The 26,606-nt window shown below is 44.9% G+C and overlaps 1 protein-coding gene across 1 annotated transcript in view; it reads right to left on the bottom strand.

Moving 5' to 3' along the window:
- Positions 1-8,730: 8,730 nt before the first annotated feature.
- The window catches only part of LOC140202454 (parvalbumin, thymic-like), a 66,597-nt gene continuing 48,721 nt past the window's right edge, over positions 8,731-26,606 (bottom strand). Inside the window, exons 2-4 of the mRNA XM_072267319.1 lie at positions 13,876-14,002; positions 11,675-11,784; positions 8,731-8,756 (exon numbers count right to left, since the gene is read on the bottom strand). Coding sequence (XP_072123420.1) covers positions 8,731-8,756; positions 11,675-11,784; positions 13,876-14,002 — 263 coding nt within the window. The remainder of the gene's footprint in view (positions 8,757-11,674; positions 11,785-13,875; positions 14,003-26,606) is intronic.

The following is a 26,606-nucleotide window of genomic DNA, read 5'->3' as shown; positions in this document are numbered from 1 at the left end:
GCTATGGGACAGCTTCTTTCTACAAGCCGTTAGATCTATAAATTCACACGTCTGTACATTGCAACGGAGTCATAACGTAAGGATTTTTCCTCCCTCGCATTGTGGGATGGATGTAAGATTTAAATAAGTTCAATTCAATTCAATTTGAACTATGAACTATCTGGTTTTCTATCTTCCACTAGCTATTGGAAGGCCTTTTGACAATTGAACAGACCTAATTCAGTAAGATGGACTGACGAACTCAGAACCCAGCTTGCTGTGGTTTTGCAGCTTATTGTCCACCTGTGCCGCAGTTTCTCTGTAACTGTTACACTTTATCTTACATTCTGATATTGTTTTCCTTCGTACTGCCTCAATGCACTGATGTGGTGAAATGATCTGTGTGGACGGCCAGCGAAATGTTCCACTGTATCTTGGTACATGTAGCGTACCAAGTGGTAGCATAGTGGTTAGCACAATGCTTTCCAGTACGGGCAAACGGGGTTCAATTCTCGCCACTGCCCGTAATACGTTAGTACGTTTGTCCCATGACCACGTGGGTTTCCCCGGCTGCTCCGGTTTTCTCCCCCCATCCCAAAGACGTACTGGTTGGTAGGTTATTTGGTCATTGTGAATTGTCCTGTGACTAGGCTGGTGTTAAATTGGGGGTTTGCTGGGTGGTGTGCCTCAAACGGCAGGAAGACCCGTTTCCTGCTGTATCTCCCTAAATAAATAAATGTGGTGATCATAAACCAATTTAGCAACATCTCTTCTCTCTATTTCTTTCTCTACAGCTTATATTATCTCTGATTTGCTATGGTTCTGCCAGGCGATCCAAAAAGAAACGTCAGCTCTGCCTCACTCTCCACAAAGATGTGCTGAGAATTCCCAGCGCTGCCTTATTTCAGGAAACTGGGAGTTTCAGGGAACTTGCAAATAATGATATGTGAGGCGGCTTTACGGGATACAGTGGGGGGAAAAAATGACTTTAAACGCAGCTGTTTTTGTTACTTGACAAAAAAGTACAAGTGTCATCTTTAACCAAGGTCAACCTGCCAGACGCATATGCCTCCACTCTGCACAAAGTAGGTGTCTCTCAGTGCCACGTGAAGTGTCTCTGCCAAGGAAACCTAGACTGGACAAAAGAGCACGGTCAAGACAACGTTACAGAGAACCACAAGCGATTACGTGTGGACACAAGCACCAGGCACTCTGCAGGCGCTGGAAGTCCAGAGTAACGCACACAAAATGCTGGAGGAGCTCGGTCAATAGAAATGCCGGGGCACCCCAGCGGTGTTAGCACGATGCTCCTACGGTGCGGGGTGGCGGAGTTCGGAGTTCAATTACGACACTGTCTGTGAGGATTTTGTCCAGCCTTTCTGTCGGCACTTGAGTCTCCTGTAGGTGCTCCAGTTCCCTCCCACGTTCCAACGAGGTACTGATAAGTTTTCATAATTGGCCATTGTAAACTGGCCTGTGATTAGGCTGGGGTTAAATAGGTGCAGGAGGACCTGTTCTGTGCCGTATCTCTAAACAAATAAAAAATAAACTCAGAGGGTCGGGCGGCATCTATGGAATGTGAGCCCAAGGTGGAAAGTTCCATTGGTGATCAGTGAACAGGAGTGGGGGCTGTGAGTACAAGGAAAAGAATAAAGAACATAGAACATAGAGACATAGAAAACCTACAGCACAATACAGGCCCTTCAGCCCACACTGTTGTTCCGAACATGTCCTTACTTACGAAATTACCTAGGGTTACCCATATTCCTCTATTTTTCTAAGCTCCATGTACCTATCAAAAAGTCTCTTAAAAGACCCTATCGTATCCACCTCCACCTCGGTTGCCGGCAGCCCATTCCACGCACTCACCGCTCTCTGCATAAAAAACTTGCCCCTGACATCTCCTCTGTACCCACTTCCAAGCACCTTAAAACTGTGCCCTCTCCTGCTAGCCATTTCAGCCCTGGGGAAAAACCTCTGACTATCCACACGATCAATGCCTCTCACCATCTTATATACCTCTATTAGATCACCTCTCATCTTCCATCGCTCCAAGGAGAAAAGGCCAAGTTCACTCAACCTTTTCTCATAGGGCATGCTCCCCAATCCAGGCAACATCCCTGTAAATCTCCTCTGCACCCTTCCTATAGTTTCCACATCCTTCCTGTAGTGAGGTGACCAGAACTGAGCACAGTACTCCAAGGGGGTTCTGACCAGGGTCCTATATAGCTGTAACATTACCTCTCAATTCTTGAACTCAATCCCGCGGTTGATGAAGGCCAATGCTCCGTATGCCCTCTTAACCACAGAGTCAACCTGCGCAGCAGCTTTGGGTGTCCTATGGACTCGGACCCCAAGATCCCTCTGATCCTCCACACTGCCAAGAGTCTTACCATTAATACTATATTCTGCCATCATATTTAACCTACCAAAATGAACCACTTCACACTTATCTGGGTTGAACTCAGAGGGTGATGAGAATGTGGAACAACTTACCAGTGCAAGTGGTGGATGCAGGGATGATTTCAATATTTAAGGGAAGTTCGGATAGGTACACAGATGGGAGGGGTATGGAGGGCTATGGTCGATGAGACTATAGTTGATAGTTTGGTATGGACTAGATGGGCCAAAGGACCTGTTTCTGTGCTGTTGTGTTCTATGCTCTGTGCTACCTGACCTGCTGAGTTTTTCCAGTATGTTGTGTCTCTTATATGGCGTGTGATTTCATTCTTCATTCTTAGAACAGTACAGCACAGGAACAGGCCATTCGGCCCACAATGGTGTGCTGAGCCAGTTAAAAAGCAGATCAAAAACACCAAACACTAATCCCTCCTACCTACACCATGTCCATATCCCTCCATCCTCCTTAAATCCATGTGCCTATCCAAATATCTCTTAAGAGCCGCTAATGTATTTGCCTCTACCACCAGACCAGGCATCCACAAATCTCTGAGTAAAAAACTCACCCTCACATCACCCTCTCAGCCCTCTGGTATTAGACAGCTCTACCCTGGAAAACATATACTCCCTGTCCACTCTATGCCCTTTCTTAAGGAACCCATTGTTATAATATTATTACTTTCTGTATGTTGCACCCTGATCAACACACCACAGCAGAATTCCTAATCTATGTAAGTGTGTTTGGTGAATAAAGTGGATCCTTCACCTCCATAATTTCGCTGCGAGCTTGCTTTTCATCGACCCTGTACCTGACCGTACTTGTGAACAGGACAATAAACTCCACGATTACACTTCAGAAAAGTGTCCGTGATTACTGTCTACTCTTCAGCACTGCACCGCATGCAAGATGTGACTGCAGAGAGGATCTACACAGGGACACACTGGAAACGGAGCCGAGACAGAAGTGGGAAGATCTCAGTAAGATTGAAAGAGTATATCTAAATTCTTAATACATGTAAATGTACAGTACTGTGGAAAAGTTTTAGGTACATATATATAGCTACGATGCCTAAGACTTTTGCACAGTATTGTATTTGTCAACATGGAGCAGAGAGTGAGTTTGCAAATTTGGCGGGAGCACAGGATGTCGGGAATGGTGAAGGTGGAGTGCCGCGGGAGGGGCGTGGGACCTCTCCCATTCCTGTTTCCCTCTCTCACCTTGTCTCCTTACCTGCCCATCACCTCCCTCTGGTGCTCCTCCCCCTTCCCTTTCTTCCATGGCCTTCTACTCTCTCCTATCAGGTTCCCCCTTCTCCAGCCCTGTATCTCTTTCATCAATCAATATCCCAGCTCCTCACTTCACCCCTCCACCTCTGCCGGTTTCACCTATCCCTACAACCTTGTAATTCTTCCTCTCCTCCCAACACCTTATAACGCTGACCTAATCTTTTTTCCAGTCCTGATGTAGGGTCTCGGCCCAAAACGTCAACTGTACTCTTTTCCTGTAGATGTTGCCTGCTGAGTTCCTCCAGAATTTTGTGTGTGTTGCTTTGAATTCCAGCATCTGCTGATTTTCTGTTTGTAACACCACCTCTGCACTTTTTTTGCACTATTTATCTATCTGCATATGCACATATACACTTCTCACTATAATTCACAGATTTTGTTATTATGTATTGCAATGTGCTGCTCCCATATAACAAATTTCATGACATATGCTGATGATATTAAACCTGATTCTAATTCTGAAATCTTTATGTTAACTGTCAAGTTGTGGACTGAATAACTTTATCAAGAAAGCATTGAACCAAGATAGAGTTAAAGGTATGGATGAGAAAAGTCTCAGTTTATGGAAAGCCGGAGAAAGAGTCACAGATGAGAGTTGTTGGGCTTTTACTACACAGGAGGATACACGGTTCTACATGCTTAATTATAAATAAGCATTTGACAGGTCAACATTGATACTCTAGACGGGCGGGTTGTCGATTCCACTTCACTGCCTTGTTTGGAATCACTGGTGCGAGATTTAGCAGATGGTGAATGCATTTAAAGAATTCAGTTGCTATTGAGTTTCATTACCCTATTTCTTAAATTTCTAAGGAAGCGACAAATTGGAAGTTGAAAGATTAATTGCAAAAGATTCCCTCTACTCAAACCAGACAGGAACCAGAATCAGATTTAATATCACCAAACAACAGGAATTCTGCAGATGCTGGAAATTCAAGCAACACACATCAAAGTTGCTGGTGAACACAGCAGGCCAGGCAGCACCTGTAGGAAGAGGTATAGTCGACGTTTCAGTCCTGACGAAGGGTCTCGGCCTGAAACGCCGACTGCACCTCTTCCTACAGATGCTGCCTGGCCTGCTGCGTTCACCAGCAACTTTGATGTGTGTTGCTTTAATATCACCAGATATTTTGTGAATTTGTTGACATAATAGGCAGGAGCAGAACCACCAGGCGGAACGAAATTGAGGTTGTGGAAAAGAATTCAGCTCACCCAAGATGGGTGGCATGGTAGCACAGTGGTTAGCACAACCCTTTACAGTGCCAGCAACTCGGGTTCAATTCCTGTCACTGCCTGTAAGCAGACTTGCTGAAGTATTAGCTGTTAATAGGGGACAAGCTCTCCTCTACAATCACTCTGAGCACCGGTGCCCCACAAGGCTGTATACTCAGCCCCCTGCTGTACTCACTGTACACCCATGATTGTGTAGCCAAGTTTCCATCTAACTCAATATATAAGTTTGCTGATGACACAACAATTGTAGGTCGTATCTCGGGTAATGATGAGTTTGAGTACAGAGAGAAAATTAAGAACCTGGTGGCATGGTGCGAAGACAATAACCTATCCCTCAACGTCAGCAAGACGAAGGAATTGGTTGTTGACTTCAGAAGGAGTAGCGGACCGCATGACCCAATTTACATTGGTGGTGCGCAAGTGGAACAGGTCAAAAGCTTTAAGTTCCTCGGGGTCAATATCACAAATGACTTGACTTGGTCCAACCAAACAGAGTCCACTGCCAAGAAGGCCCACCAACACCTTTACTTCCTGAGGAAACTAAAGAAATTTGGCCTGTCCCCTAAAACCCTCACTAATTTTTATAGATGCACCGTAAAAAGCATTCTTCTAGGGTGCATCACAACCTGGTATGGAAGTTGTCCTGTCCAAGACTGGAAGAAGCTGTCGAAGATCGTGAACACGGTGCAGCACATCACACAAACCAACCTTCCGTCCTTGGACTCACTTTACACTGCATGCTGTCAGAGCAGTGCTGCCAGGATAATCAAGGACACGACCCACCCAGCCAACACACTTTTCGTCCCTCTTCCCTCCGGGTGAAGGCTCAGGAGCTTGAAGACTCGTACGGCCAGATTTGGGAACAGCTTCTTTCCAACTGTGATAAGACTGCTGAACGGATCTTGACCCGGATCTGGGCCATACCTTCCAAATACCCAGACCTGCCTCTCAGTTTTTTTGCACTACCTTACTTTCCATTTTTCTATTTATGATTTATAATTTAAATTTTTAATATTTACTATCGATTTGTAATCCAGGGAGCGGGAAGCGCAGAATCAAATATCGCTGTGATGATTGTACGTTCTAGTATCAATTGTTTGGTGACAATAAAGTATAAAGTACAAAGAATAAAATTCTGCTGCTTAAGTTCCAACTTTTCTCAGTCATCATATCATAAAGTTGTTTGGCACTGGAAGATGCCTATTTGATCTAATCCCATTTCCTAGAACCTGGTCCTTAGGCTGCTGTGCCTTACGTAGGCTTGATTCCATTTGTGGAAGTTAGGTGGCACTGGGAGAGATCTAGCTGGCTTGAAAAACACAAGAAGTTCTGCAGAGGCTGGAACTCCAGAGCTACACACACAAAATGCTGGTAGAACTCAGCAAGTCAGGCAGCATCTATGAAGAGAAATAAGCAGTCAATGTTTTGAGCTGAGACTCTTCATCGGGACTGGAAAGGAAGGGGGAAGAAGACAAATCAAGAAGGTTGGAGGGTGGGGGGAGAGGAAAGAGTACAAGCTGGCAGATTATAGGTGAGGCAGGTGAGGGAGAAGGTGGGTGAATGGAGGAGGGGAGAATAACGTGAGAAGCTGGGGAAGTGATAGGTGGGTAAGGTAAAGGGCTGAAGAAGAAGGAATTCTGACAGGCGAGGACAGTGGACCATGGGAGAAAGAGAAGGTGGAGGGGCACCAGAGGGAGGTGATGGGCAGGTGAGAAGGCTAAGAGGAGTGCATGAATGGGGAGTGAAAAAGAGAGAAGGGGGAGAGGGGAGAAATTACCAGAAGGTAGAGAAAATTGATGTGTGTGCCATTGGGTTGGAAGCTACCCAAAAAGAAGATGAGGTGTTTCTCCTCTAACCAGTGTGGCCTCATTAAGGCAGGAGAGAAGACCTTCAACTGACACATCAGACTGGAATGGGATGTTGAATTGAAATGGGTGGCCACCGGGAAATTGTGGCGGATGGAGTGAAGGTGCTCAATGAAATGCCTCCCCTCCCCCAATCTACAGCAGGTCTCATCGTTGTAGAGGAGGCCACATTGGGAACAACTGCTACAGTAGATGACCCCAACAGACTTGCAGGTGAAGTGATACCTCATCTGAAATGACTGTTTGGTGCGCGGAATGGTGGAGATGGGGGAGGTGGAGCACTTGTCACACTTGCAGAGGTAAGTGCCAGGAGGGAGGACAATGGGGAGGGAGGAGTGGAAAGTGAGGGGCAGACTTCCTGCTGAAGGTGTGCTTGAGGATATGAGTTCTTGAGGTGTGCCTGAAGATATGAAGGGTAAGCTGATGAAACAGAAATCCACTTGAAAAGCCTCCATTTTCACTGGCAAGGATTTTCTACCAAAAAATTGAAAGGAAGCAATCCTAAATTGTGATATTGTTTTGCAGAATGACTATTTCTAATCACTTCCAAGGTCCATATAAGTAATGATTGAGGATTAGTTTCTTTGCTCTTAACCATCCTCCATTTACACCACCCATTAATATTTCCCCACAGTTTTTAAGGTCCTTGACCATCTCTCTTTGGTGTATTTGCATGTCTTTTAAAACAACCAAGTGTCCACATCTCACTGCATCAGTAAAGCAACCAACATAAAGACCCCAGACATTCCTTCTTCCCCTTCTTCCATCAGGCAGAAGTTACAAAAGCTGAAAGCATGTACCACCAGGTTCAAGGACAGTTTCTACCTACTGTTATAAGACTATTGAATGGTTCCCTAGTATGATAAGATGGACACAAAAAAATCTGCAGCTGCTGGAAATCCAAAGCACCACTTACAAAATGCTGGAGGAATTCAGCAGGTCAGGCAGCATCTAGGGAAATGAATAGGTGTTTGACATTTCAGGCCGAGACCCTTTTTCAGGACTGAGAAGGAAGGGGGAAGAGGCCAGAATGAAAAAGGGGGCGAGAAGAGGGGAAAGAGGCTAACTGGAAGGTAAAAGGTGGGTGGGAAAGGTCAAGGGCTGGAAAAGAAGGAATCTGATAGGAGAGGAGAGTGGACCATCAGCAAAAGGAAGGAGGAGGGAACACAAAGGGAGATAAGCAGGTGAGAAGTGAAAGGTCAGAGTGTGGAACATACAAAAGGGAGGGGGGGGGGGTGGAAATTTTGTACACCGGAAGGAGAAATCAATATTCATGCCATCAGGTTGGAGGCTATTCAGATGGAATATAAGGTGTTGTTCCTCCACCCTGAGGGTGGCTCCTCATCTTGGCACAAGAGGAGGCCATGGACTGACATGTCAGAACAGAAATAGGAATAAGAATTAAAACACTTGGCCACTGGGAATTCCCACTTGTGGTGGATGGAGCGGAGTGGTCTCTTGGACTTACAATCTACCTCATTATGGTCTTGCACCTAATTATATGCCTGCACTGGACTTCCTCTGAAACTAATGTTCTGCATACCTGTTATTGTCTTCTCTTCTCAATGCAGAGATGATGATGATATGTAGAGTTGGCATTCAAAACCAATTTTTTACTGTACCTCAATGCATAGTAAGTCAAATATACCAATTTTTCAAGAAGAGAAAATAAAGTCCAACAAGTTACCCCTGGAAATTATTTTCAATGGTGGTGATCTTTATTATTTTGTGGATTTGGAGATTTGAGGCCATTTCCACAATTAAGACATCAAATAATAAATATTAAAGTAACATGCACAGAAAATGTCCTGTTAAAAAGTTTCAACAAAGGAAACGATAGTTCAGCATTTATTAATGCCATTAACTGTATCAAAATGTATAAATAAAAATGTGCTTGCTATGCGTGATGTTAGTCGAAGTGTTGTGACTGCTCAGTATTGAGAGAGTGGCAGCTCGTTCAGTTTCTTTATGCCCTCACCATAGTCTTGAACTCTGCAAGGTAAAAAGAGAGGCTCAGAATGAACATGTTTAAAATAGAGCAACCCTCTCAATAAATAAACCACATTGAACATGCCTGTTGTCACCCACATCAACTCCACCCGGAACGAGATCATCATAGGTTTGTAGGAGGCAAATGAAGGGATATCTGCTGGTGGGCAAAGGTTTAAAATTCCATCATAAGATAAAATTAGAATATGAGGAAAAGCTTGTTACTCTGGGGATTACTCAGCCAGGAATATTCTTATAGATAGAAAAATGGTGAGCTATTTAGGAAGGAAGAGTTAGATCAGGGGTTCCCAACCTTTTATATGCCATGGAACCCCACCATTAACCAAGGGGCCCCTGGGTTCGATTGATCTTAAAGAAGGTTAAAAGGTCGGCACCACATTGTGGGCTGAAGGACCTGTACTGTGCTGTAAAGTTCTAAGTGCATCAGATCATGCAGCATAGATATGGTGAACGCAGACCTTCTTGGGAAATCTCAAACTAGAAGGCTTAGGTTTAAGGTGAGAGTGGAAAGGGTTAATAGGAAACTGAGGGGCAACATTTTCCCCCAGACGGTGGTCCGTACTTGGAACAAGTTTCCTATAGTGGGTGAGTTTAGGACCAGAGGGCACAACCTCAGGATATAAGGATGTCCGTTTAGAACAGAGGTGAGGAAGAATTTCTTTAGACAAAGGATGGTGAATCTGTGGAATTCATTGCCACAGAGAGCTGTGGAGGTCAAGTCATTGGGTATATTTAAAGCAGTGGTTGATAGGTTTTTGATTAGTAATGGTGTCAAAGGTAACAGGGATAAGGCAGGAGAAGGGAGTCCAGAAGGACAATAAATCAGCCATGGTGGAATGGTGCAGCAGACCCAATGGGCTGAATGGCCTGATTCTGCTCCTATGTCTTATGGAAGTGTTTGAAGCAGTTTATGTTAACAATATTTAAAAGATACACTCAGGTACATGGACAGGAAAGGTTTAGAGCGGATGTTCACAACCTTTATGCCATGGACCAATACCATTAAGCAAAGGGCCGGCTGACCCTGGGTTGGGAACCTCAGTTTAGAAGTATATGGGCCAAATGGGACTAGTTTAGATGGGAATCTCAACCAGCATGAACATTGGGTTGAAGGGCCTAATTCTGTGCTCTATTATTCAATGACTCGATGCCTCCTGTCCTTCCAGCTGTTTGACTTGAATTTAGCCAAGGCTCAGTGATCTGGTTCTGTGTCCAGAATTCAAGGTGGTGAATGACAAGTGTGTTCCAAATGCAATTGGATAGACACAGAAGGAATCATTTATAAGGTTATGAAAAAAATATATAGGTGTAGGAAAGAGGGGATTATTTCATAAGAAGCCAACACAAAATCAGTGGGCTGTGCTCGAACAATTCTATAATTGCCTTTGGATAAGATTATAGAACTTTATGGCACAGAAGGAGACCATTTGGCACATCATATCCTTGCCATCTGATAGTCAAATCCTAGCTCTCAGCCATGGTTGCTTGGTTTAGGTCTGGTAGGGTACACCCATTCTGTGATGTGGTGTTATTTTCTGTAAAACTGGGTCATTCACATGTTTGGCTTGGGATGGGGACACTGAGGAACTTGGGCTGACATGTGGGCAGTGGGGTGAATGGAAAGAATTAGACATTGGGCCTTTAGTGGAGTAAGTACACAGTCACCAATTCTCTTGCTGATCAACTGTACTTGTCAACAGTCAGAAAGACAAGTACTAGATGATCATCAACACAAGAAATTCTGCAGATGTTGGAGATCTAGAGTAACACACACACACAAAATGCTAGAAGAACTCAGCAGCCATCTATGGAAAGGAATAAAGAGTTGATGTTTCCAACCAAGAACTTGAGACACTTATCTGAGATACGAGAAGGTATAAAACTTTGCCAACTCTTTCAGGGTTAGGAGATGACATAACTGAAAGGAGTAAAGATTTATGAACTGGACAGAAATTAGACCTCCACCAATGACACCATGATCACAGTTTTAAAATTATACATGTGAATATTCCGGTCACCATATTATAAGGAGCACATGGTTGCTTTGGAGAGGATGCAGAAGAGGTTTACCAGGATGCTGCCTGGATTAGAGAGTATGAGCTATTAGGAGAGGTTAGACAAACTTGGTTTGTTTTCTTTAGAACATCAGAAGCTGAGGACAAACCTGATAGAAGCTTATGAGAGGCATAGATTGGGTAGATAGTCAGAACTTTTTTGCCAGGAGTGAAATGTGAAATACTAAAGGAAGTGCATTTAAGGCAAGAGGGGGAAGTTTTTCCTTTCTTTACGCAGAGAGTGGTGGGTTCCCAGGATACACTGCCAGGGGTAATGATGGAAGCAGATTTGGGAGATCAAATGTAAAGGGACAGTGCCTAGTTAATGGCAAGACCCTTAACAGCATTGAAGTACAGAGGGATTTTGGGGCTCATAGCACCCTGAAAATGGATGCATTGGTTGATAGGATGGTAAAGAAGACGTATGGCATGTGTGCCTTTATTAGTTGAAGCGCTGAGTTTAAGAGTCAGGAAGTTACATTGTAGCCGTATAAAACTCGAGTTAGGCTGCATCTGGAGAATTGTATACAGTTCTGGTTGCTTCATTATAGAAAGGATGTCAAGACTCTGGAGAGGGTGCAGAAGAGGTTTACCAGGATGTTGCCTGGATTAGAGGGCACGTGCTATCATGTGAGGTTGAAGGATCTAATCCTGTGCTGTAATGGTCTAAGTTCAGAGGTATTTAAGATGCAGCAGATGGAGGGAAGTGGATCATATGCATGCAGAAGAGATTTAGCTTAATTTGGCATTATGCTTGGCACAGACATCATGGGCCAATGGGCCTGTTTCTGTCCTGTATTTTTCTGTGTTCTACGAATATCGATGATAAGAGAGTATTTAAAACACCTTCAACTCCAATCCTTCCATCATGATCACTGTCGCCAGCAGCAAGGAAAGCCTCTGTCTCTGACTCATTCAGATCCCGAGCGCTGGCAGAGAACCTCTTCAGGAACTTTCTATATATATAAAAAAAACAAGAAAAGGAACTGGAACAAATCACTAGCGTCAATACCTGGTCCCACACTCCCTGCAGTTTAGTAGAAATGAGAAGCAATCACAAGCAGGCAAACAAAATCCTGACACTGGGAGTCAGTTTTTCAGGGTGGGGGCACTGGGGGGGCTGTCAGACATGAGAAGTTGTGGCACATTTTGGGCTGAGATGATGACACTTCTGTACTCATTAGAGTTGCAATTGCCTGCGCCTGAATGCTCAATGTATCCATTAGTATCTGGCCTCCTCCCACCCTGCACATGCAGGCATCTCCTAGTCTCCATCCATAAGATTCCCCGCCGTTCGCTCCAGATTCATCACCTGCAACCTATTTAACCCCAGCTCTCATCCACAGTCCTTGTTCACTCACCGAACCAGCCAGCCTCAACCAGTCACTCCTCGCCTTTCCTCTCCCTGCCTAAAGTTTACTTGTTGCCTGTTGTTATGCTTAGTTTCTGTTCTCTCTCGCTTTGTGATCCCTCATAACTTGCTATTTTGCGGTCTATTATTTACCGCTGAATTTTCTCCACTGCTCCGCTTTTGGCTGAAGCCTCCTCTACGTTTCCTAACAATTAGTATTGGGACATAGATGGTCAGTCATAGAGTGCTGGGGATACTCAGCCATTGAAACCAATAGACTAGTAAAGGTAAATGGGATGTGGTTGGAAGAATGGGGTGTAGGATCTTATTGAAAGGCACAGCAGACTTCAAAGCAGCTTATTATGTTAATCCTCCAGGAGGATCACAAGCTTGTCGTTGGGTCTGGAGGTTTGCGTGCCTCAATGACCCAGAAAGCGATGTTGGCTGGAGTCAAGGCTTTATGCTTTGGCTCTTGGTAGGGTCACCCATGCCAAACAGATCAAAGGGTAGAGGCCAGACTAAGAGTGGTTCAACAGTCCACCAGGTTCAGGGGTTCAGCTCAGGGCTAACAACCCTGACTGGTAAAACAAAACTGTTACAGCAATGAAGAGTCCTTCTTCATCAGTGTGGCCAAAGACAGACAGAGATGGCATAATGGACAGTAAGTAAGTACTATGTTAATAGATATTAACAATAAAGTCTCTTCAAAAGGGAGTGTGAATGTGGTGGCGGGGCAGAGGGTGGGCCCTGATCAGGATCCAATGACCAAACATCCTGCTCCATCTCTTATTTTCTATATCTGATTCTAAATAGATAATAAATGTATGGATTAAATTGGTGAGCAGATTTTGCCTGAACTTGCTCCTGCGTCTTATGGTTTTATAATCAGGAAGGTCAATACATTTAGTATCTCAAATATCGACACTTTGTTCATATACTGGACTCTGTCTGCACTTGTCGCCGTCTCAGTAAAGCAGCCAACATAGTCAAAGACCCTTTCCGCCCCAGACATTCTCTCTACCTTCTCCCATCAGGTAGAAGATGGGCAGAGCGGTTAGCGCGACGCTTTCATAGTTCGGTTTTCAATTCCAGCTGCTTCTGTACGTTCTCTCCGACGTACCGGTTAGTCGGTGACTGGCCGTTGTAAATTGTCTTGTGGTTAGGCTAACGTTCAATCGTTGGCTCGCTGGGCGGAACGGCCTATTCCGCGTTGTATCTCTAAAGTGAAATAAATAGAGCTGGCGCATTCCTTACAGCACAGCAGGAGCAATGCCTCCAGGTAACCATTCCAGAGAGAAATGCATTCGTTTCCGGGGCTCAAATAAACTAAACTGGAAGATTTGGTGGGTAACACACGACGAAAAGGAGGGGGGGGGGGGGAAATCACACCGGAACGCGCATTTAAAATTAATAGCTGTGACTATTTGCCCTCTACCTGACCTTAATCTGATCTGAACATTATTTCTTTGAGATCAATAATTGATTAAATCTATCCCGGTCCATTGTGCCGCGTCTTTTATCGATCTAATCGGACCTTTGCTGGACCCGGAGGACGGGAAATGCGTGTACAAATTAAACAGAAACGTTTCTGCAGATGCTGCAAATCCAGAGACAGACAGTAATGGAGGTAAACGTTGTAAACAACGTCTACAGTCAGCCACCTATCAATATTGGAAAGAAGAAACTGGTCCCTTACTTAAGTTCTTCCACCTCAATAAATCCGCTACTATCCTCGTCCAGAACTTTGAAGACTTTAGTGAGTTCGTCGTCGTTTTTTTTAGTCAAGCCGCTGGTTGCGAAGAAGGCCTTGTGGTTGAAAGAAGCTGTTAAGAAAGGGGTGGGTGGGGGTTGGGGGGGAGAGAGAGAGAGACCATAAGACCATAGAAAGATAGAAAGGGGGTAGAATCACGAATCACGTTTTTTTATATCACTGACGCGAGGCATGCATAGCCAAAACACCACAGATACCCCTCACCCTACAACACGCTGGAGGAACTCGGCAGGTCGGGCAGCATCCGTGGAAACGATCAGTCAACGTTTCGGGCTGGAACCCTTCATCAGGACTAAAGAATGTTGGTTTGGCCCCAGCATCTGCAGAGTATTTTGTGTTTATCCCTCACCCTAGTCGCAGAAAACCAATCACTTCCAAGGATGTAACATCAGCTTCCTTCCCTCTCCACTCCCCCACCTTCTTCCCCTTCCCACCTCTCATGCCTCCCTCCCCACACCCCTACCCTCCCTCCCCTCCACACACACACCTCCTTCCTTCCTCCCACATTCCCTCACTCCACGCTCCGACCCTCCCCTCCTTATACCTGCCCCTTCCACCCCTCTCCCCCAACGTCCTTCTCTGCCTCCAGCTCTTTCCCTCCCGACAGAAGCGCTCAAGAAGCTCCTGAAACTCTCCGATTCCACGTCTACTCATCTCCGCCCAACGAAATATCATGTCTTTAACATTGTTGTACCTTTAAGTGTGACTGTCGTTTGGGGCTAGTTCGGTTCGGTGTGGGTATGGGGGGGGGAGGAGGGAGAATGCGGTTGAGGAGAGAGATGAGAAGCGTTAGTGGGAGGGGGAGTGAGGATAGGAGGGGGCGTGGGATCAGATGAGGGGGATTGGAATGAGAGGTGGAGGGGGAATGGGAAGAGTGGAGTGAGAGAGATGACGGGGAGTGAGATGGGAAGAGGGGGGTGAGAGGAGAGAGAGGGAGTGAGATGGGGGTATGGGAGTGAGAGGGCGCGGGGGCAGGAAGATGATGGAGTGTTAGACGGGGCGAATGGGATGAGATGAGTGTGAATGGAACGACGAGGGAGTGGGTGAGAGGAGGGGGTTGAATGCGGGGGGTGGGATGAGAGGAGGAATGGGATATGAAGGACCATATAATGTACGGAAGGCCAATACCCCAACACCTCCCTCCTTCACAGAGTGGTGCCTATTAATAGCCCAAGGAGCAGGGACGGCGGTGAGGAACCGCAAGACTCCGGCGACTCTCTGAGCTACCGCACGAGTGAAAGAGAAGGCTGTAATACTTCACCAGAACACTCAGCCAGGGCTTTTTCGATGTCACCGGGACTAAGTACGGCGGAGATATCGGAGGACATAGTGATGCTAGAAAATAATAAGCACAGAAATGATGAATCACTGACTGTTATTTCTTCAGTAATCCCCTAAAAAGCATATTCTTTCTTAACTAAAAAAAAAATTAAACCATTTTCCTCTCCCTAGGTCTTCGGTCCAAATGTCTCGACATGAGAGGCAAACAACCGTCATATCTCCATTTACTGAGGGGGTTCTTGCCGAAGGGAGAGGCTGGTATCTCTCCTCTCCGAGGAGCGCTGGGCACTTTTCCCTTTGGTGCGAGGAGCTCAAAGAATCGACCCTTTCTCGCAAGACTTTTCGAAGTTCCGATAGGAGTTCGTCATCTTCCATTGGTTTCCCCCAACCCCAAAAGAGTCCAGGGGTTAAACTGGTCCCGACAATCCAATGCTACAGGAGAATTCGGTCAAAGGAGGCAAAGCAGGTCTTTTCCTACTCGGTTCTCGGCGAGAGGGGGTAACTCACCTGCTTCGGTAGCTCTGCGCTTTCCTTAAGACGGCTCGCAGGTGAGGCAGGCAATAACGACGCAGGGCCCCGGGATGACCGACCCCTTATATACTCCTCATTCTGCAAAGCGTTTGCAGAATTCAAATTTCAGCGTCATCACGGCTCCTCCAACATGGAGAGGGGATCAGTGTCAAATAAACCGACCAGCTAATCATTTTTCAAAATCTATTTTTATCGGGACAGAATTTATATTTAATAACAATCAATACTTCACTTGCTGCCGGGAAGACTGGTGATAATCGCCAGATGTTATGTGAAAGGATGGAAACTCTATGCAAGTTTGATAAAAAAGATGTGTTTCTTTTATAGAGTCATAGAACATTACGGTACAGGAACAGGCCCTTCGGCCCATTTAGTCCGTGCCGAACTGTTAATTTGCCTAATCTCGTCGAGCCGCACGTGGGCCATGGATCCCCATACCCCTCCCATCCAACCACCTATCCAAACGTCTCTTAAATGTTGAAATGGAACCCAGTGTCACTGACAGCTCGTTTCACACTCCCACCTATATTTGAGTGAAGAAGTTCCCCCCCTCAGGTTCCCCTTAAATATTTCACATTTCATTTCACCCTTAACCCATGACCTCTAGTTGTAGTCTCACCCAACCTCCGTGGAAAAAGTCTGCTTGTATATATCCTATCTATAACCCTCATCATTTTGTATACTTCTATCAAATCTCCCCTAGTACATTCCAGGGAATAAAATCCCCTATTTAACTTTTCCCCTATAACTGGTAATATCCTTTACATTTTCTATACTTTAATTTTAGCTTAAATGTTACCCCACACATCATGGAATTATATAAAAAAGACGTTTTAACACGTTCAATTTAGGGATGGGTGGGTTTCTGCATTTTGCAGCTTTTTGTTATTGACTGCTGCATATTTCTGACAGAAAAGGATGTAACTTGGTCCATCGAGGTCATGGTGGCTCACAAAGAAATCCTATTCCATCCCCCCCCAACAATAATTTTGCCTGTGACCCATTCTCCCCTAAGCCTCAATTTCACCATATACCTAAACACCATGGCAATTTTTATCTGAAGATGTGTAGGCCTTCACTAGTCAGGGGAATTGAGTTCAAGAGTACAGCTCTATAAAACTCTGGTTAGACCACACCTGTGGAATATTGTGTTCATTTCTGGTCACATTATAGGAAGGTTGTGGAAGCTTTAGAGAAGGTGGGAGAAAAGATTTACCAGGATGCTGTCTGGATCAGAGAACATGTCTTATGAGGTTAGGGGTCGAGTGAGCTAGGGCTTTTCTTTACGGAGTGAAGGAAGATGAGAGATGATTTGATAGAGGTGGTGAGGTGGAAATATGTCTCTACCAAAGGGGGTCCCTCTGCTAGCCTGCAGGTCACTCTTGGGCAAGGTGTAGCATCTGTTAGCACCACCCCCCCCAGGTTAGGGTCACGTGAAGCCATGGGGGCAGGTGGTGGATGGTCGTATGAGCAGCTGGTGTATATGACAAGTCCTGGCCATGCGACCACTGACACTCAGCAGACAATCTCTGAACAGTGTTGATAACGGCTGGGGCCACCCGTCTTGTAACGACACCGGCCAGAAGAAAGCAACGGCAAACCACTTCTGTAGAAAAACTTGCCAAGAACAACCATGGTCAACGGACGATGATCGCCCATGTCATATAGCACAACAGATAATGATGATGATGACGTACAAGAAAATAAAAGACATAGGTAGAGTAGTCAGCCAGAGACTTTTTCCAGAGCAGAAAAGGCTAATAATAAAAAGAGGCATCATTTTAAGAAAGCGTAGGAAAGCACAGGGGGAAGGTGAGAAGCACATGTTTTAAATGGAGAGTGGTGAATGCATGGAATTCCCTCCCAAGGGTGGAGGCAGAGCCAGGTACATTAGGAGCTTTTAAGAAACCCCTAGGAAGGCAAATGCATGATAGGAATATGGCAGGTATGTCGGAGGGAAGGGTGAGATTGATCTTGGGGTCAGTTAAAAGGTTGGCACAGCATTGTGGTGTAATCGTCAGGTTCGTGCGGGGAGCCAGAGAGTGTTGGGCTGCAAAAGTTTGAGGATCACCTGAACTGGTCAATTGTTGTTTAATGAGATTCATTAATCATTTCTTGAGCAATTCGCCCTTTGCACTGCGGTCTCCTGACGCTGTCTGTATAAGCTCGTGAAGTTTATTTTTATAGGCTCAGGAATTCCTTGTCCCTTGTATTATTTGAGCAGGCGCTGGGTCCTAGCTTTTCAGAATATTACATGTTGTGGTGTCACTCAGCCGAACCACCCATGTTGTGTTGGAATTCTCATGCATAAACTCTGGTTTCCGTCTCTACATTGGAGACAGTCTTTCCTCTGCACTTGCATTCCCACATTGCCAGCTCATATTGTGTCACATGGACTGAAGAGTTTGTGCTATGTTCTCCTGTATGTTCTATGTTCTAATTTGCAAAGGTCACTTTACCTAGTGACTGCTGTGTCTCTAGGATGTAGGAGAAAGCCAAGAAATTCAGCAAGTCCCCTTCAAGCCCCACCAATGTATAATAGAAATCACCCTTTCTGGATGCATCACGGTTTGGTATGGCAATTGCACTGCAGGTGAGCACACAGCTCAGCACATTACGAAAACCAAACTTCCCTCCACAGACTCCATCTACACCTCTTAGTACCTCAGTAAAGCAGCCAGACCACAAAGCGACACGCACAAAATGCTGGAGCCTCTCAGCTGGCCAGGCGGCATCTATGGAAAAGAGTAAGCAGTCGACATTTTGGGCTGAGACCCGTTATCAGGACCAGAAAGAAAGAGGAGAAGTCAGAATAGGGAAGTGGGGGGAGGGGAGGAAGAAGTACAAGGTGGTAGGTGACAGGTGAAACCGGGATGGGGGGGAGAGGTGAAGTAAAGAGCTGGGAAGATGATGGTGAAAGAGATAAAGGGCTGGAGAAGGGGGAATCTGATAGGAGAGGATAAAAGACTATGGATGAAATGGAAGGGGGAGGAGCACTAGAGGGAGGTGATGGGCAGGTAAGGAGATAAGGTGAGAGAGGGAAATGGGAATGGGAATAGTTGGGGGGGGGAGTGGTAGCAACTACTGAAAGTTCAGGAGGTCGATGTTCATGCCATCAGATTGGAATATAATGTGTTGCTCCTCCAACCTGAGTGTGGCCTCATTGTGACAGTAGAGGAGGCCATGGACTGACATGTCCGAATGGGAATGGGAAGAAGAATTAAAATGGGTGAATACTGGGTGATCCCGCTTGGTGCTTGGTGAAGCAGTCTCCCAATCTACGTCGGGTCTCACCGATATACAGGAGGCCACACTGGGAGCACCGGATACAGTAGATGACCCCAACAGACTCACAGGTGAAGTGTCGCCTCACCTGGGAGGGCTGTTTGGGGCCCTGAATCTTAGTGAGGGAGGAGGCGTAGGGGTGAGCTATAGCACTTGTTCCGCTTGCAAGGATAAGTACCAGGAGGGAAATCAGCAGGGAGGGACGAGTGGACAAGAGAATCACATTGGGGGCGATCCTTGCGGAAAGTGGAAGGTGAGGGGGAGGGAAAGATGCGCTTGGTGGTGGAATCCTGTTGGAGACGGTGGATATTAGGGAGAATTAAGTGCTGGATGCGGAGGCTAGCGGGGTGGTAGATGAGGACACCTTAACCCTGGTGTGGCAGCGGGAAGATGGGGTGAGGGCAGACAAGCAAGAAAAGGAAGAGATGCATTGATGGTGGAGGAGGGGGAGCCGCTTCCTTTGAAGAAGGAGGACATCTCAGTAATTTCTCGTATTTGTAATCACAGACTCCACCCACCCCAGACTCTCTGCTCTTCAGTCAGGTTGAAGACACAAAAGCCTGAAAGTACGTTCTACTAGGGCTCCTGAATGGGATCCGACACCAGCTCCCAAATGGACACACTCGCGTGCGTCTGCTCCTCCTGAACCACACTTGCTACACCAACCAGGCTCAAGGACAGCTTCTAGCCTGATATTGAAAGACGATTTAGTATGATAAGATGGACTCTTGGCCTTGCACCTTACTGTCTATTTGCTCTGCACTTTCTCTGCAACTGTAACACTTTATTCTGCACTCTATTATAAACACACTGAACCTATCCCCTCCAGTTCATGTTCAAATTAACCACAATCTAATGGGGAATAGGTTACCAGAGTCTGCAAGGTTTGAGGCGGCTTGGTATGTCACCAGAGACGCTCACAAATTTCTACAGACGTACTGTGGAGATCATTCTAACCGGTCGCGTCACCATCTGGTGTAGAGGGGTCACGGCGCAGGATCGGATAAAGCTGCAGAAAGCTGTAAACTCAGCCATCTCCACCATGGGTGCCAGCCTCCCCAGCGTCCAGGACACCTTCAAGGGGTGATGCATCAAAAAGTTGGCATCTGTCATTAAGGACCCCCATCACCCAGGACATTCCCTCTTCTCATCAAGGAGGAGGTATGTGAGCCTGAAGACACGCACTCAACATTTCAGAAACAGCTTCTTTCCTTCCACCATCAGATTTCTGAACAGACGATGAACCCATGAACGCTGCCTCACTACTAATATAATTTAATTTTTTATATATACTTACAGTTAAAAAAATTATGTAGTGCTGCTGCATAACAAAAATCATGACATATGACAGTGATATTAAACTGATTCTGATTTTGAATGGCCCACTGCCAATCTTCAGCTCTGTACAACTTAACTCTGCTACTTATGGTAAATTAGTAAATTGCTTTATTGTTGTCATACGTGCTGAGGTACAGTGAAAAACTTGCTTTGCATGCAATCCATACAGATTCAAGATTCAAGATTCAAAAAGCTTCATTGTCATTCTAACCGTACATCAGCTCTGCAGGGCAGAATGAGACAGCGTTTCCCAGGAGCAGTGCAATCATAACATAACAAATGCAACACTAAATAATAAACATAACAATAAATAGTAAAACATAACAGCCACATGTCAGTTAAAATCAGTTATAAGTGTCCAGTGCAAGTTAAAAGTGTCCAAAGCAGTGTCAGGTAGAGCAGCTATTTAGCAGTCTGACTGCCTGTGGGAGGAAGCTGTTTAGTAGCCTTGTGGTTTTAGTTTTGATGCTCCTGTAACGTTTGCCTGATGGCAGAAGAACAGACAGTTCATGGAGAGGGTGTGAGGGGTCTTTAATGATGTACCGTGTCTTCTGGAGGCATCGACTCTGAAAGAGGTCTTGGACAGAAGGTAGGGAGATCCCAATAACCTTATAATTTTATAATAACAATGTTTTGAGGTTGTACAAGGAAAACAATAACAGAATGCAGAATAAAGTATTACAGTTACAGGGAAAGTGCAGAGCAGTTGGACAATAAGGTACAAGGTCACAATGAGGCAGATTGTGAGATCAAGAGTCCAATATCACACTAGGGGGCTGCTCAGTCATATTACAGCAGCGGGATTGACGCTGTCCTTGGGCCTGGTTCTGCATACTTCCAGGCGTTTGTATCTTCTGTTTGGTCTGAGAGAGGAGAACAGAGTATGACTGAGTTGGGTGGGGTCTTTGATCATGGTGAGAACAAGGGATTTTGCAGGTGCTGGAAATCCAGGGCAACGCACAGAAAAGGTTGGAGGAACTCAGCAGGTCAGGCAGCGTCTACGGAGAGGAATAAGCAGTCAATATTTCGAACTGAGATACTTCATTGGGACCGGATTGTGATTATGTTGGCTGCTTTACCAAGGCAGTAAGAAGTGTAGAGAAAGTCCCTAAGCCATGAAGCGATAAGACGTAGGAGCAGAATCAAGTCATTTGGTCTATCAAGACTGCTCCATTATTCCATCATGGCTGATATATTATCCCTCTCAACGCCATCCACCTTTCTTCTCCTCTTAACCTTTGACACCCTGACTAATCAAGAACCTATCAATCTCTGCTTTAAGTATACTCAATAACTTGGTCTCCATAGCCGTCTGTAGCAATGGATTCCACAGATTCACCACCCTCTGGCTAAATAGATTCCTCCTCATCTCGGTCCTAAAGGAATGTCCCTCTTTACTGAGGCTGAGCCCTCTGGTCTCAGGCTCTCTCACTATGGGAAACATCCTCACCACATCCACTCTATATTGGTGTTTCAATACTTGTTGGTTTCAAAGAGATAACCCCCCCCCCATTCTTCTAAACTCCAGCGAGTACAGGCCCAGAGCCTTCAAACGCCCTTCATCGATTAACCCTTTCACGCCCAGAGGGAATGGTTTAACTTCACGTCACCATGGTAACATGGTGGTCAGCACAATGCTATTACAGCTCAAGGGGTTTGCTGAGTTTAGTTCCAGCACCATCTGCAAGGAGTTTATACACTCCCCCTGTGAACCTGGTGGATTTTTCCTGGGTGCCTCAGTTTCCTCCTGCAATCCAAATTCATGCCGATTAGTAGGTTAATTGGTCATTGTAAATTGTCCCGTGATTAGGATAGGGTTTAATTGGTGGGTTGCTGGGTGGTGTGGCTCATTTCTTCAGGGAGGTCCTGTTCCGTGTTGTATTGCTAAATAAAATAAAATCAAAAATAAAATAAAATAAAGTCCTTGGAGTTGAGGCTGATTTCTGTGATGAGCTGAGCTGTGTCCACAGCTCTCTCACAAGAGAAAATTTGCAGATGCTGGAAATTTGAGCAACGCACACAAAACTCAGCAGGCCAGGCAGCATCTAGAAAAAGAGTACAGTCGACATTTTGGGCCGAAACCCTCCAGCAGCCCACAACTCTCTGTAGTTTCTTCCAGTCACATGCATGACAGTTGTCGTACCAAACGATACTAATTTGAACTATTTCACTGGGGTAGTAAACGTTAAGTGTCAGGTTCCTGCATTTAATAAGGTAGATAATTATCCTTGTATTCAGTTGCCTCCGTCAATGTACCTTGCAATATTTGATACATAGAAGTTAAAGACAAATTGGAGAGTCGATCTGTTGCTGCTATTGATAATAGTCAATAATAGATTTGTAATGACTGATAACAATGACTTTACTGAGAATTTATGTTTGATGTTGTCTAAGTTAAAATTTATTGATACAGCTCTTCAAGCCATGCCACCCCGGCCACCCCGGCAACCCCTGACACACCCGATTAACCTTAGAAACTGGACCACCGGGAGGAAACCCATGCATTCCACAGGGAGAACATACAGAGACTTCTAACACCAGAACTGAACTCTGAACTGTAATAGTGTCACACTAACCACTATGCTACCATGACACCCATCACATCTGGGTTAGAAGCCAGCAGTTTCTTGTGCGTGCTTTTTTAAAAAGGGGGTTCACTAGCCTGATCACAGTCAGCTATAGTTCAGTACACAGCCCTCTCATCTCATGTAAGGGTTCAGGATCCACTCTGTAGGCTTAGCACAGATTACAGAGTGGCACTGCAGTACCCACATTATTAGAATTGCTGACATTCATGTGAGACATTAAAAAAGGTCCCATTCACCTTTTCAGCTACATAAAATATCTTGTGGCGCACTTTGGAGAAAGGCAGAATTGTTCTTGTCAGTGCCTGGCCAATGTTTATACCCAACAAACATTACTAAAAAGCAGATTTTTATAATAAGTTCCTTTAATATCAGAGTATGTACACAGTATACAACCTAAAATTCATACTCTTCACAGGCATCCATGAAACAAGAGACCCTATGGATAGAATGATCGAACATCGAAGCCTTGACACACCCTTCCCCCAACCACAGAACGGCAGCAAAAACATCTACCCCCCTCCCCCAACAAAAGCACTGACCCTCTCACCATCACCCCCACCATGCAAGTAACTGCAAAAGCCCCCAAAGAGACCTTGATCCCGACTCCATCAAAACTACAGGCCATAACCCAGCACTCTGGTGTCTCATACAGGCTCTCTCTCTCTCTCTCTCTCCAATGGGGGTGAGAGAGATTGTCCCTGCAACAACAAGAGAGGAGAGCGACAGCTCGTTGTTCTGATGTTACATGGTTACTTGGACAGTATTGCATTGTTATTTTGCGGCTTGGTGTGTATAACTTGGAAGAAAGATGAAAGATTAACTTTATTTCTTATATTGGAACATCAAGCCATGAAGTGAGATGCATCGATTGTGCTGAGGATATGCTGGGAGCTGTACACAAGTGTGGCCATGCTTCCGGTGCCACCAATGCATGCCCACAACTTACTAACTTGCATGTATTTGGAATGTGGGAGGACACCAGATCTCTGGTCACGGGAAGAATGTACAAACTCCTCACCGACAGCAGCAGGAACTGGACCCCACTCTTACAGCTGGCACTGCAAAGTGTTACACTGTAAACAATAGCTACTGCATTTCCACGTTACAACACTGACAACACATCAGAAGTATTTTGTTGGCTGTTAAGTGACTTGGCAAATCCTGAAGGTGTGAGAGGTGCTGCATAAAACAAGACTTCCCTTCGATAACTGAGCTTAGGCCTCTTAGTTCATTCAGTCTGACCATCAAAGCCCTGCGATATATAGTATTCATCATTATCTCCTCGAGACAACGTCCACATTATTTGTGAATGCCTGTATCAGTTAATCACCTACTGTACATGGCCTAATTATTTTGGTCTGGTATCGGAATGCTGCCAAGCCCTGTAAGTTTACACTCAGTAGCCACATTATTAATTACCCCCTCTACCTAATAAAGTGGCCACTGAGTGTCTGTTTGCAGTCTTCTGCTGCTGTAGCCGTCCACTTCAAGCTTTGACATGTTGTGCGTTCAGAGATGCTCTTCTACACGCCACTGTTGTAACATGTGATCATTCGAGTTACTGTCACCTTCCTTGACAAATCTGGCCATTCTCCTCTGATCGATCTCATTAACAAGGCATTTTCACCCACAGACCGGCTACTCATTAGATGTTTTATTTTTAATTTTTGCACTATTCTCTGTAAACTCTAGAAACTGTTGTACTTGAAAATCCCAGGAGATCAGCAGTTTTGAGATACTCAAACCTCCCTGCTGGTTGCTGTCCAAGTTGCATGCCATCTTGGACAATGTCTCCCATCCACTACATAATGTATTGGTTGGGCACAGGAGTACATTCAGCCAGAGACTCATTCCACCGAGATGCAACACAGAGCGTCATAGGAAGTCATTCCTGCCTGTGGCCATCAAACTTTACAACTCCTCCCTTGGAGGTTCAGACACCCTGAGCCAATAGGCTGGTCCTGGACTTATTTCCTGGCATAATTTACATATTACTATTTAACTATTTATGGTTTTATTACCATTTAATTATTTATGGTGCAACTGTGATGAAAACCAATTTCCCCCAGGATCAATAAAGTATGACTATGACTGCCTGGCACCAGCAATTATTCCATGGTCAAAGTCACTTGGACCACATTTCTTCCTCATTCTGACGTTTGGTCTGAACAACAACTGAATCTCTTGACCATGTCTGCATGCTTTTAGGCATTGAGTTGCTGCCACGTGATTGGTTGATTAGATATTTGCATTAATGAGCAAGTGTGCCTAATAAAGTGGCCACTGAATGTATACTGTGCATAAGTCAGTTTATTCCCTTAAAAATATATTAATCTTTATTTTGATTTAAAGTTTCATAAATGATCTCTGATAAACTACTATACTAAATGCATAGAGTACCATCAGCAGACAATTACTGACATGCTGTAATAAACACACGGGATATTGTTGCAGGGAAAATATAATCTTCCCAAATGGAATGAAAGTGTCACGATGTGCACTGGCAACATTGGAACCCAAGTGCGGAGGAAAGACAGACTTCAATGAAGAGACAGTGACCAGAGTTTATTCATAAAAATTCCAACAGAACACTGACGGCTCAGCCAAGGACACCGTGAGAAGTAACATTCTCAAAACTAGGTAGGACCCTGATTAGCGCTTATTGGACATCTGCTTAAATAATACATGTAACATGAAATCCACGAGCCTGTCAAAATAAACTTAACAAACTTAAACAGAAAGCACCAGGAGACCACCTTATAAAGAGCCAGTCGCTCGAGAAATGCACAAGGAACTCCAAACAATTAACGACTCTTATTAAACAAGAATTAACCAGTTCAGGTGGGCTAAAACCTTCGGAGCCCAATGCTGTCTGGCACAGGTCCAAAGAGCTCAGTTACGAAAGAATGAAGAACAATTATGCCTCACAAGTGAATGACAAAGAAGAAGCAGCTACCATCACAGCATCATTAAGGATCCATCATAAAAGACCCCACTATCGTAGACTCTGTTCTCACTACTGCCTTTGGGAAGGAAGTATAGGAGCCTTAGGTCCCACATCACCAGGTTCAGGAATTGTTATTAATCCTCAACCATCTGGCTCCTGGAACTGGGTGGATAACTTCACTCACCTCAACACTAAACTGATTCCACAACCTATGGACTCCCTTTAAGTACTATACAGCTCATGTTCTCAAAATTTATTACTTACCTATTTATTATCATTACAGTATTTTTTTTATTTTTCTTTTTTTATTGCATTTGCACAATTTGTTGTCTTTTGCATATTAGTTGCGTGTCCACATTTGTTGTGCAGTTTTTAATCCATTCTGTTTCTTTGTATTTACTGCGAATGCCTGTAAGTAATGAATCTCTGGGTGGTATATGGTTACATATATATTCTTTGATAATAAATTTACTTTGTACTTTGAACTTGGAATACACACAAAATGCTGGAGGAACGCAGCAGTTTGGGCAGCATCTATGGAGAGGACTACACAGATAACATCTCAGGCTGAAACTGAAACATCGACTGTTTATTCCCCTCCATAGATGCTGCCTGACCTGCTGAATTCCTCCAGCATTTTGTGTGTGTGTGACTCAAAATATCCAGCATTGGCAGAATCACATGTG

This window comes from Mobula birostris, chromosome 9, assembly GCF_030028105.1.
Source record: "Mobula birostris isolate sMobBir1 chromosome 9, sMobBir1.hap1, whole genome shotgun sequence".
Taxonomy (NCBI): domain Eukaryota; kingdom Metazoa; phylum Chordata; class Chondrichthyes; order Myliobatiformes; family Myliobatidae; genus Mobula; species Mobula birostris.
Note: the sequence above shows the minus strand (reverse complement) of the source record. Positions and strands in the feature narration are given on the sequence as shown.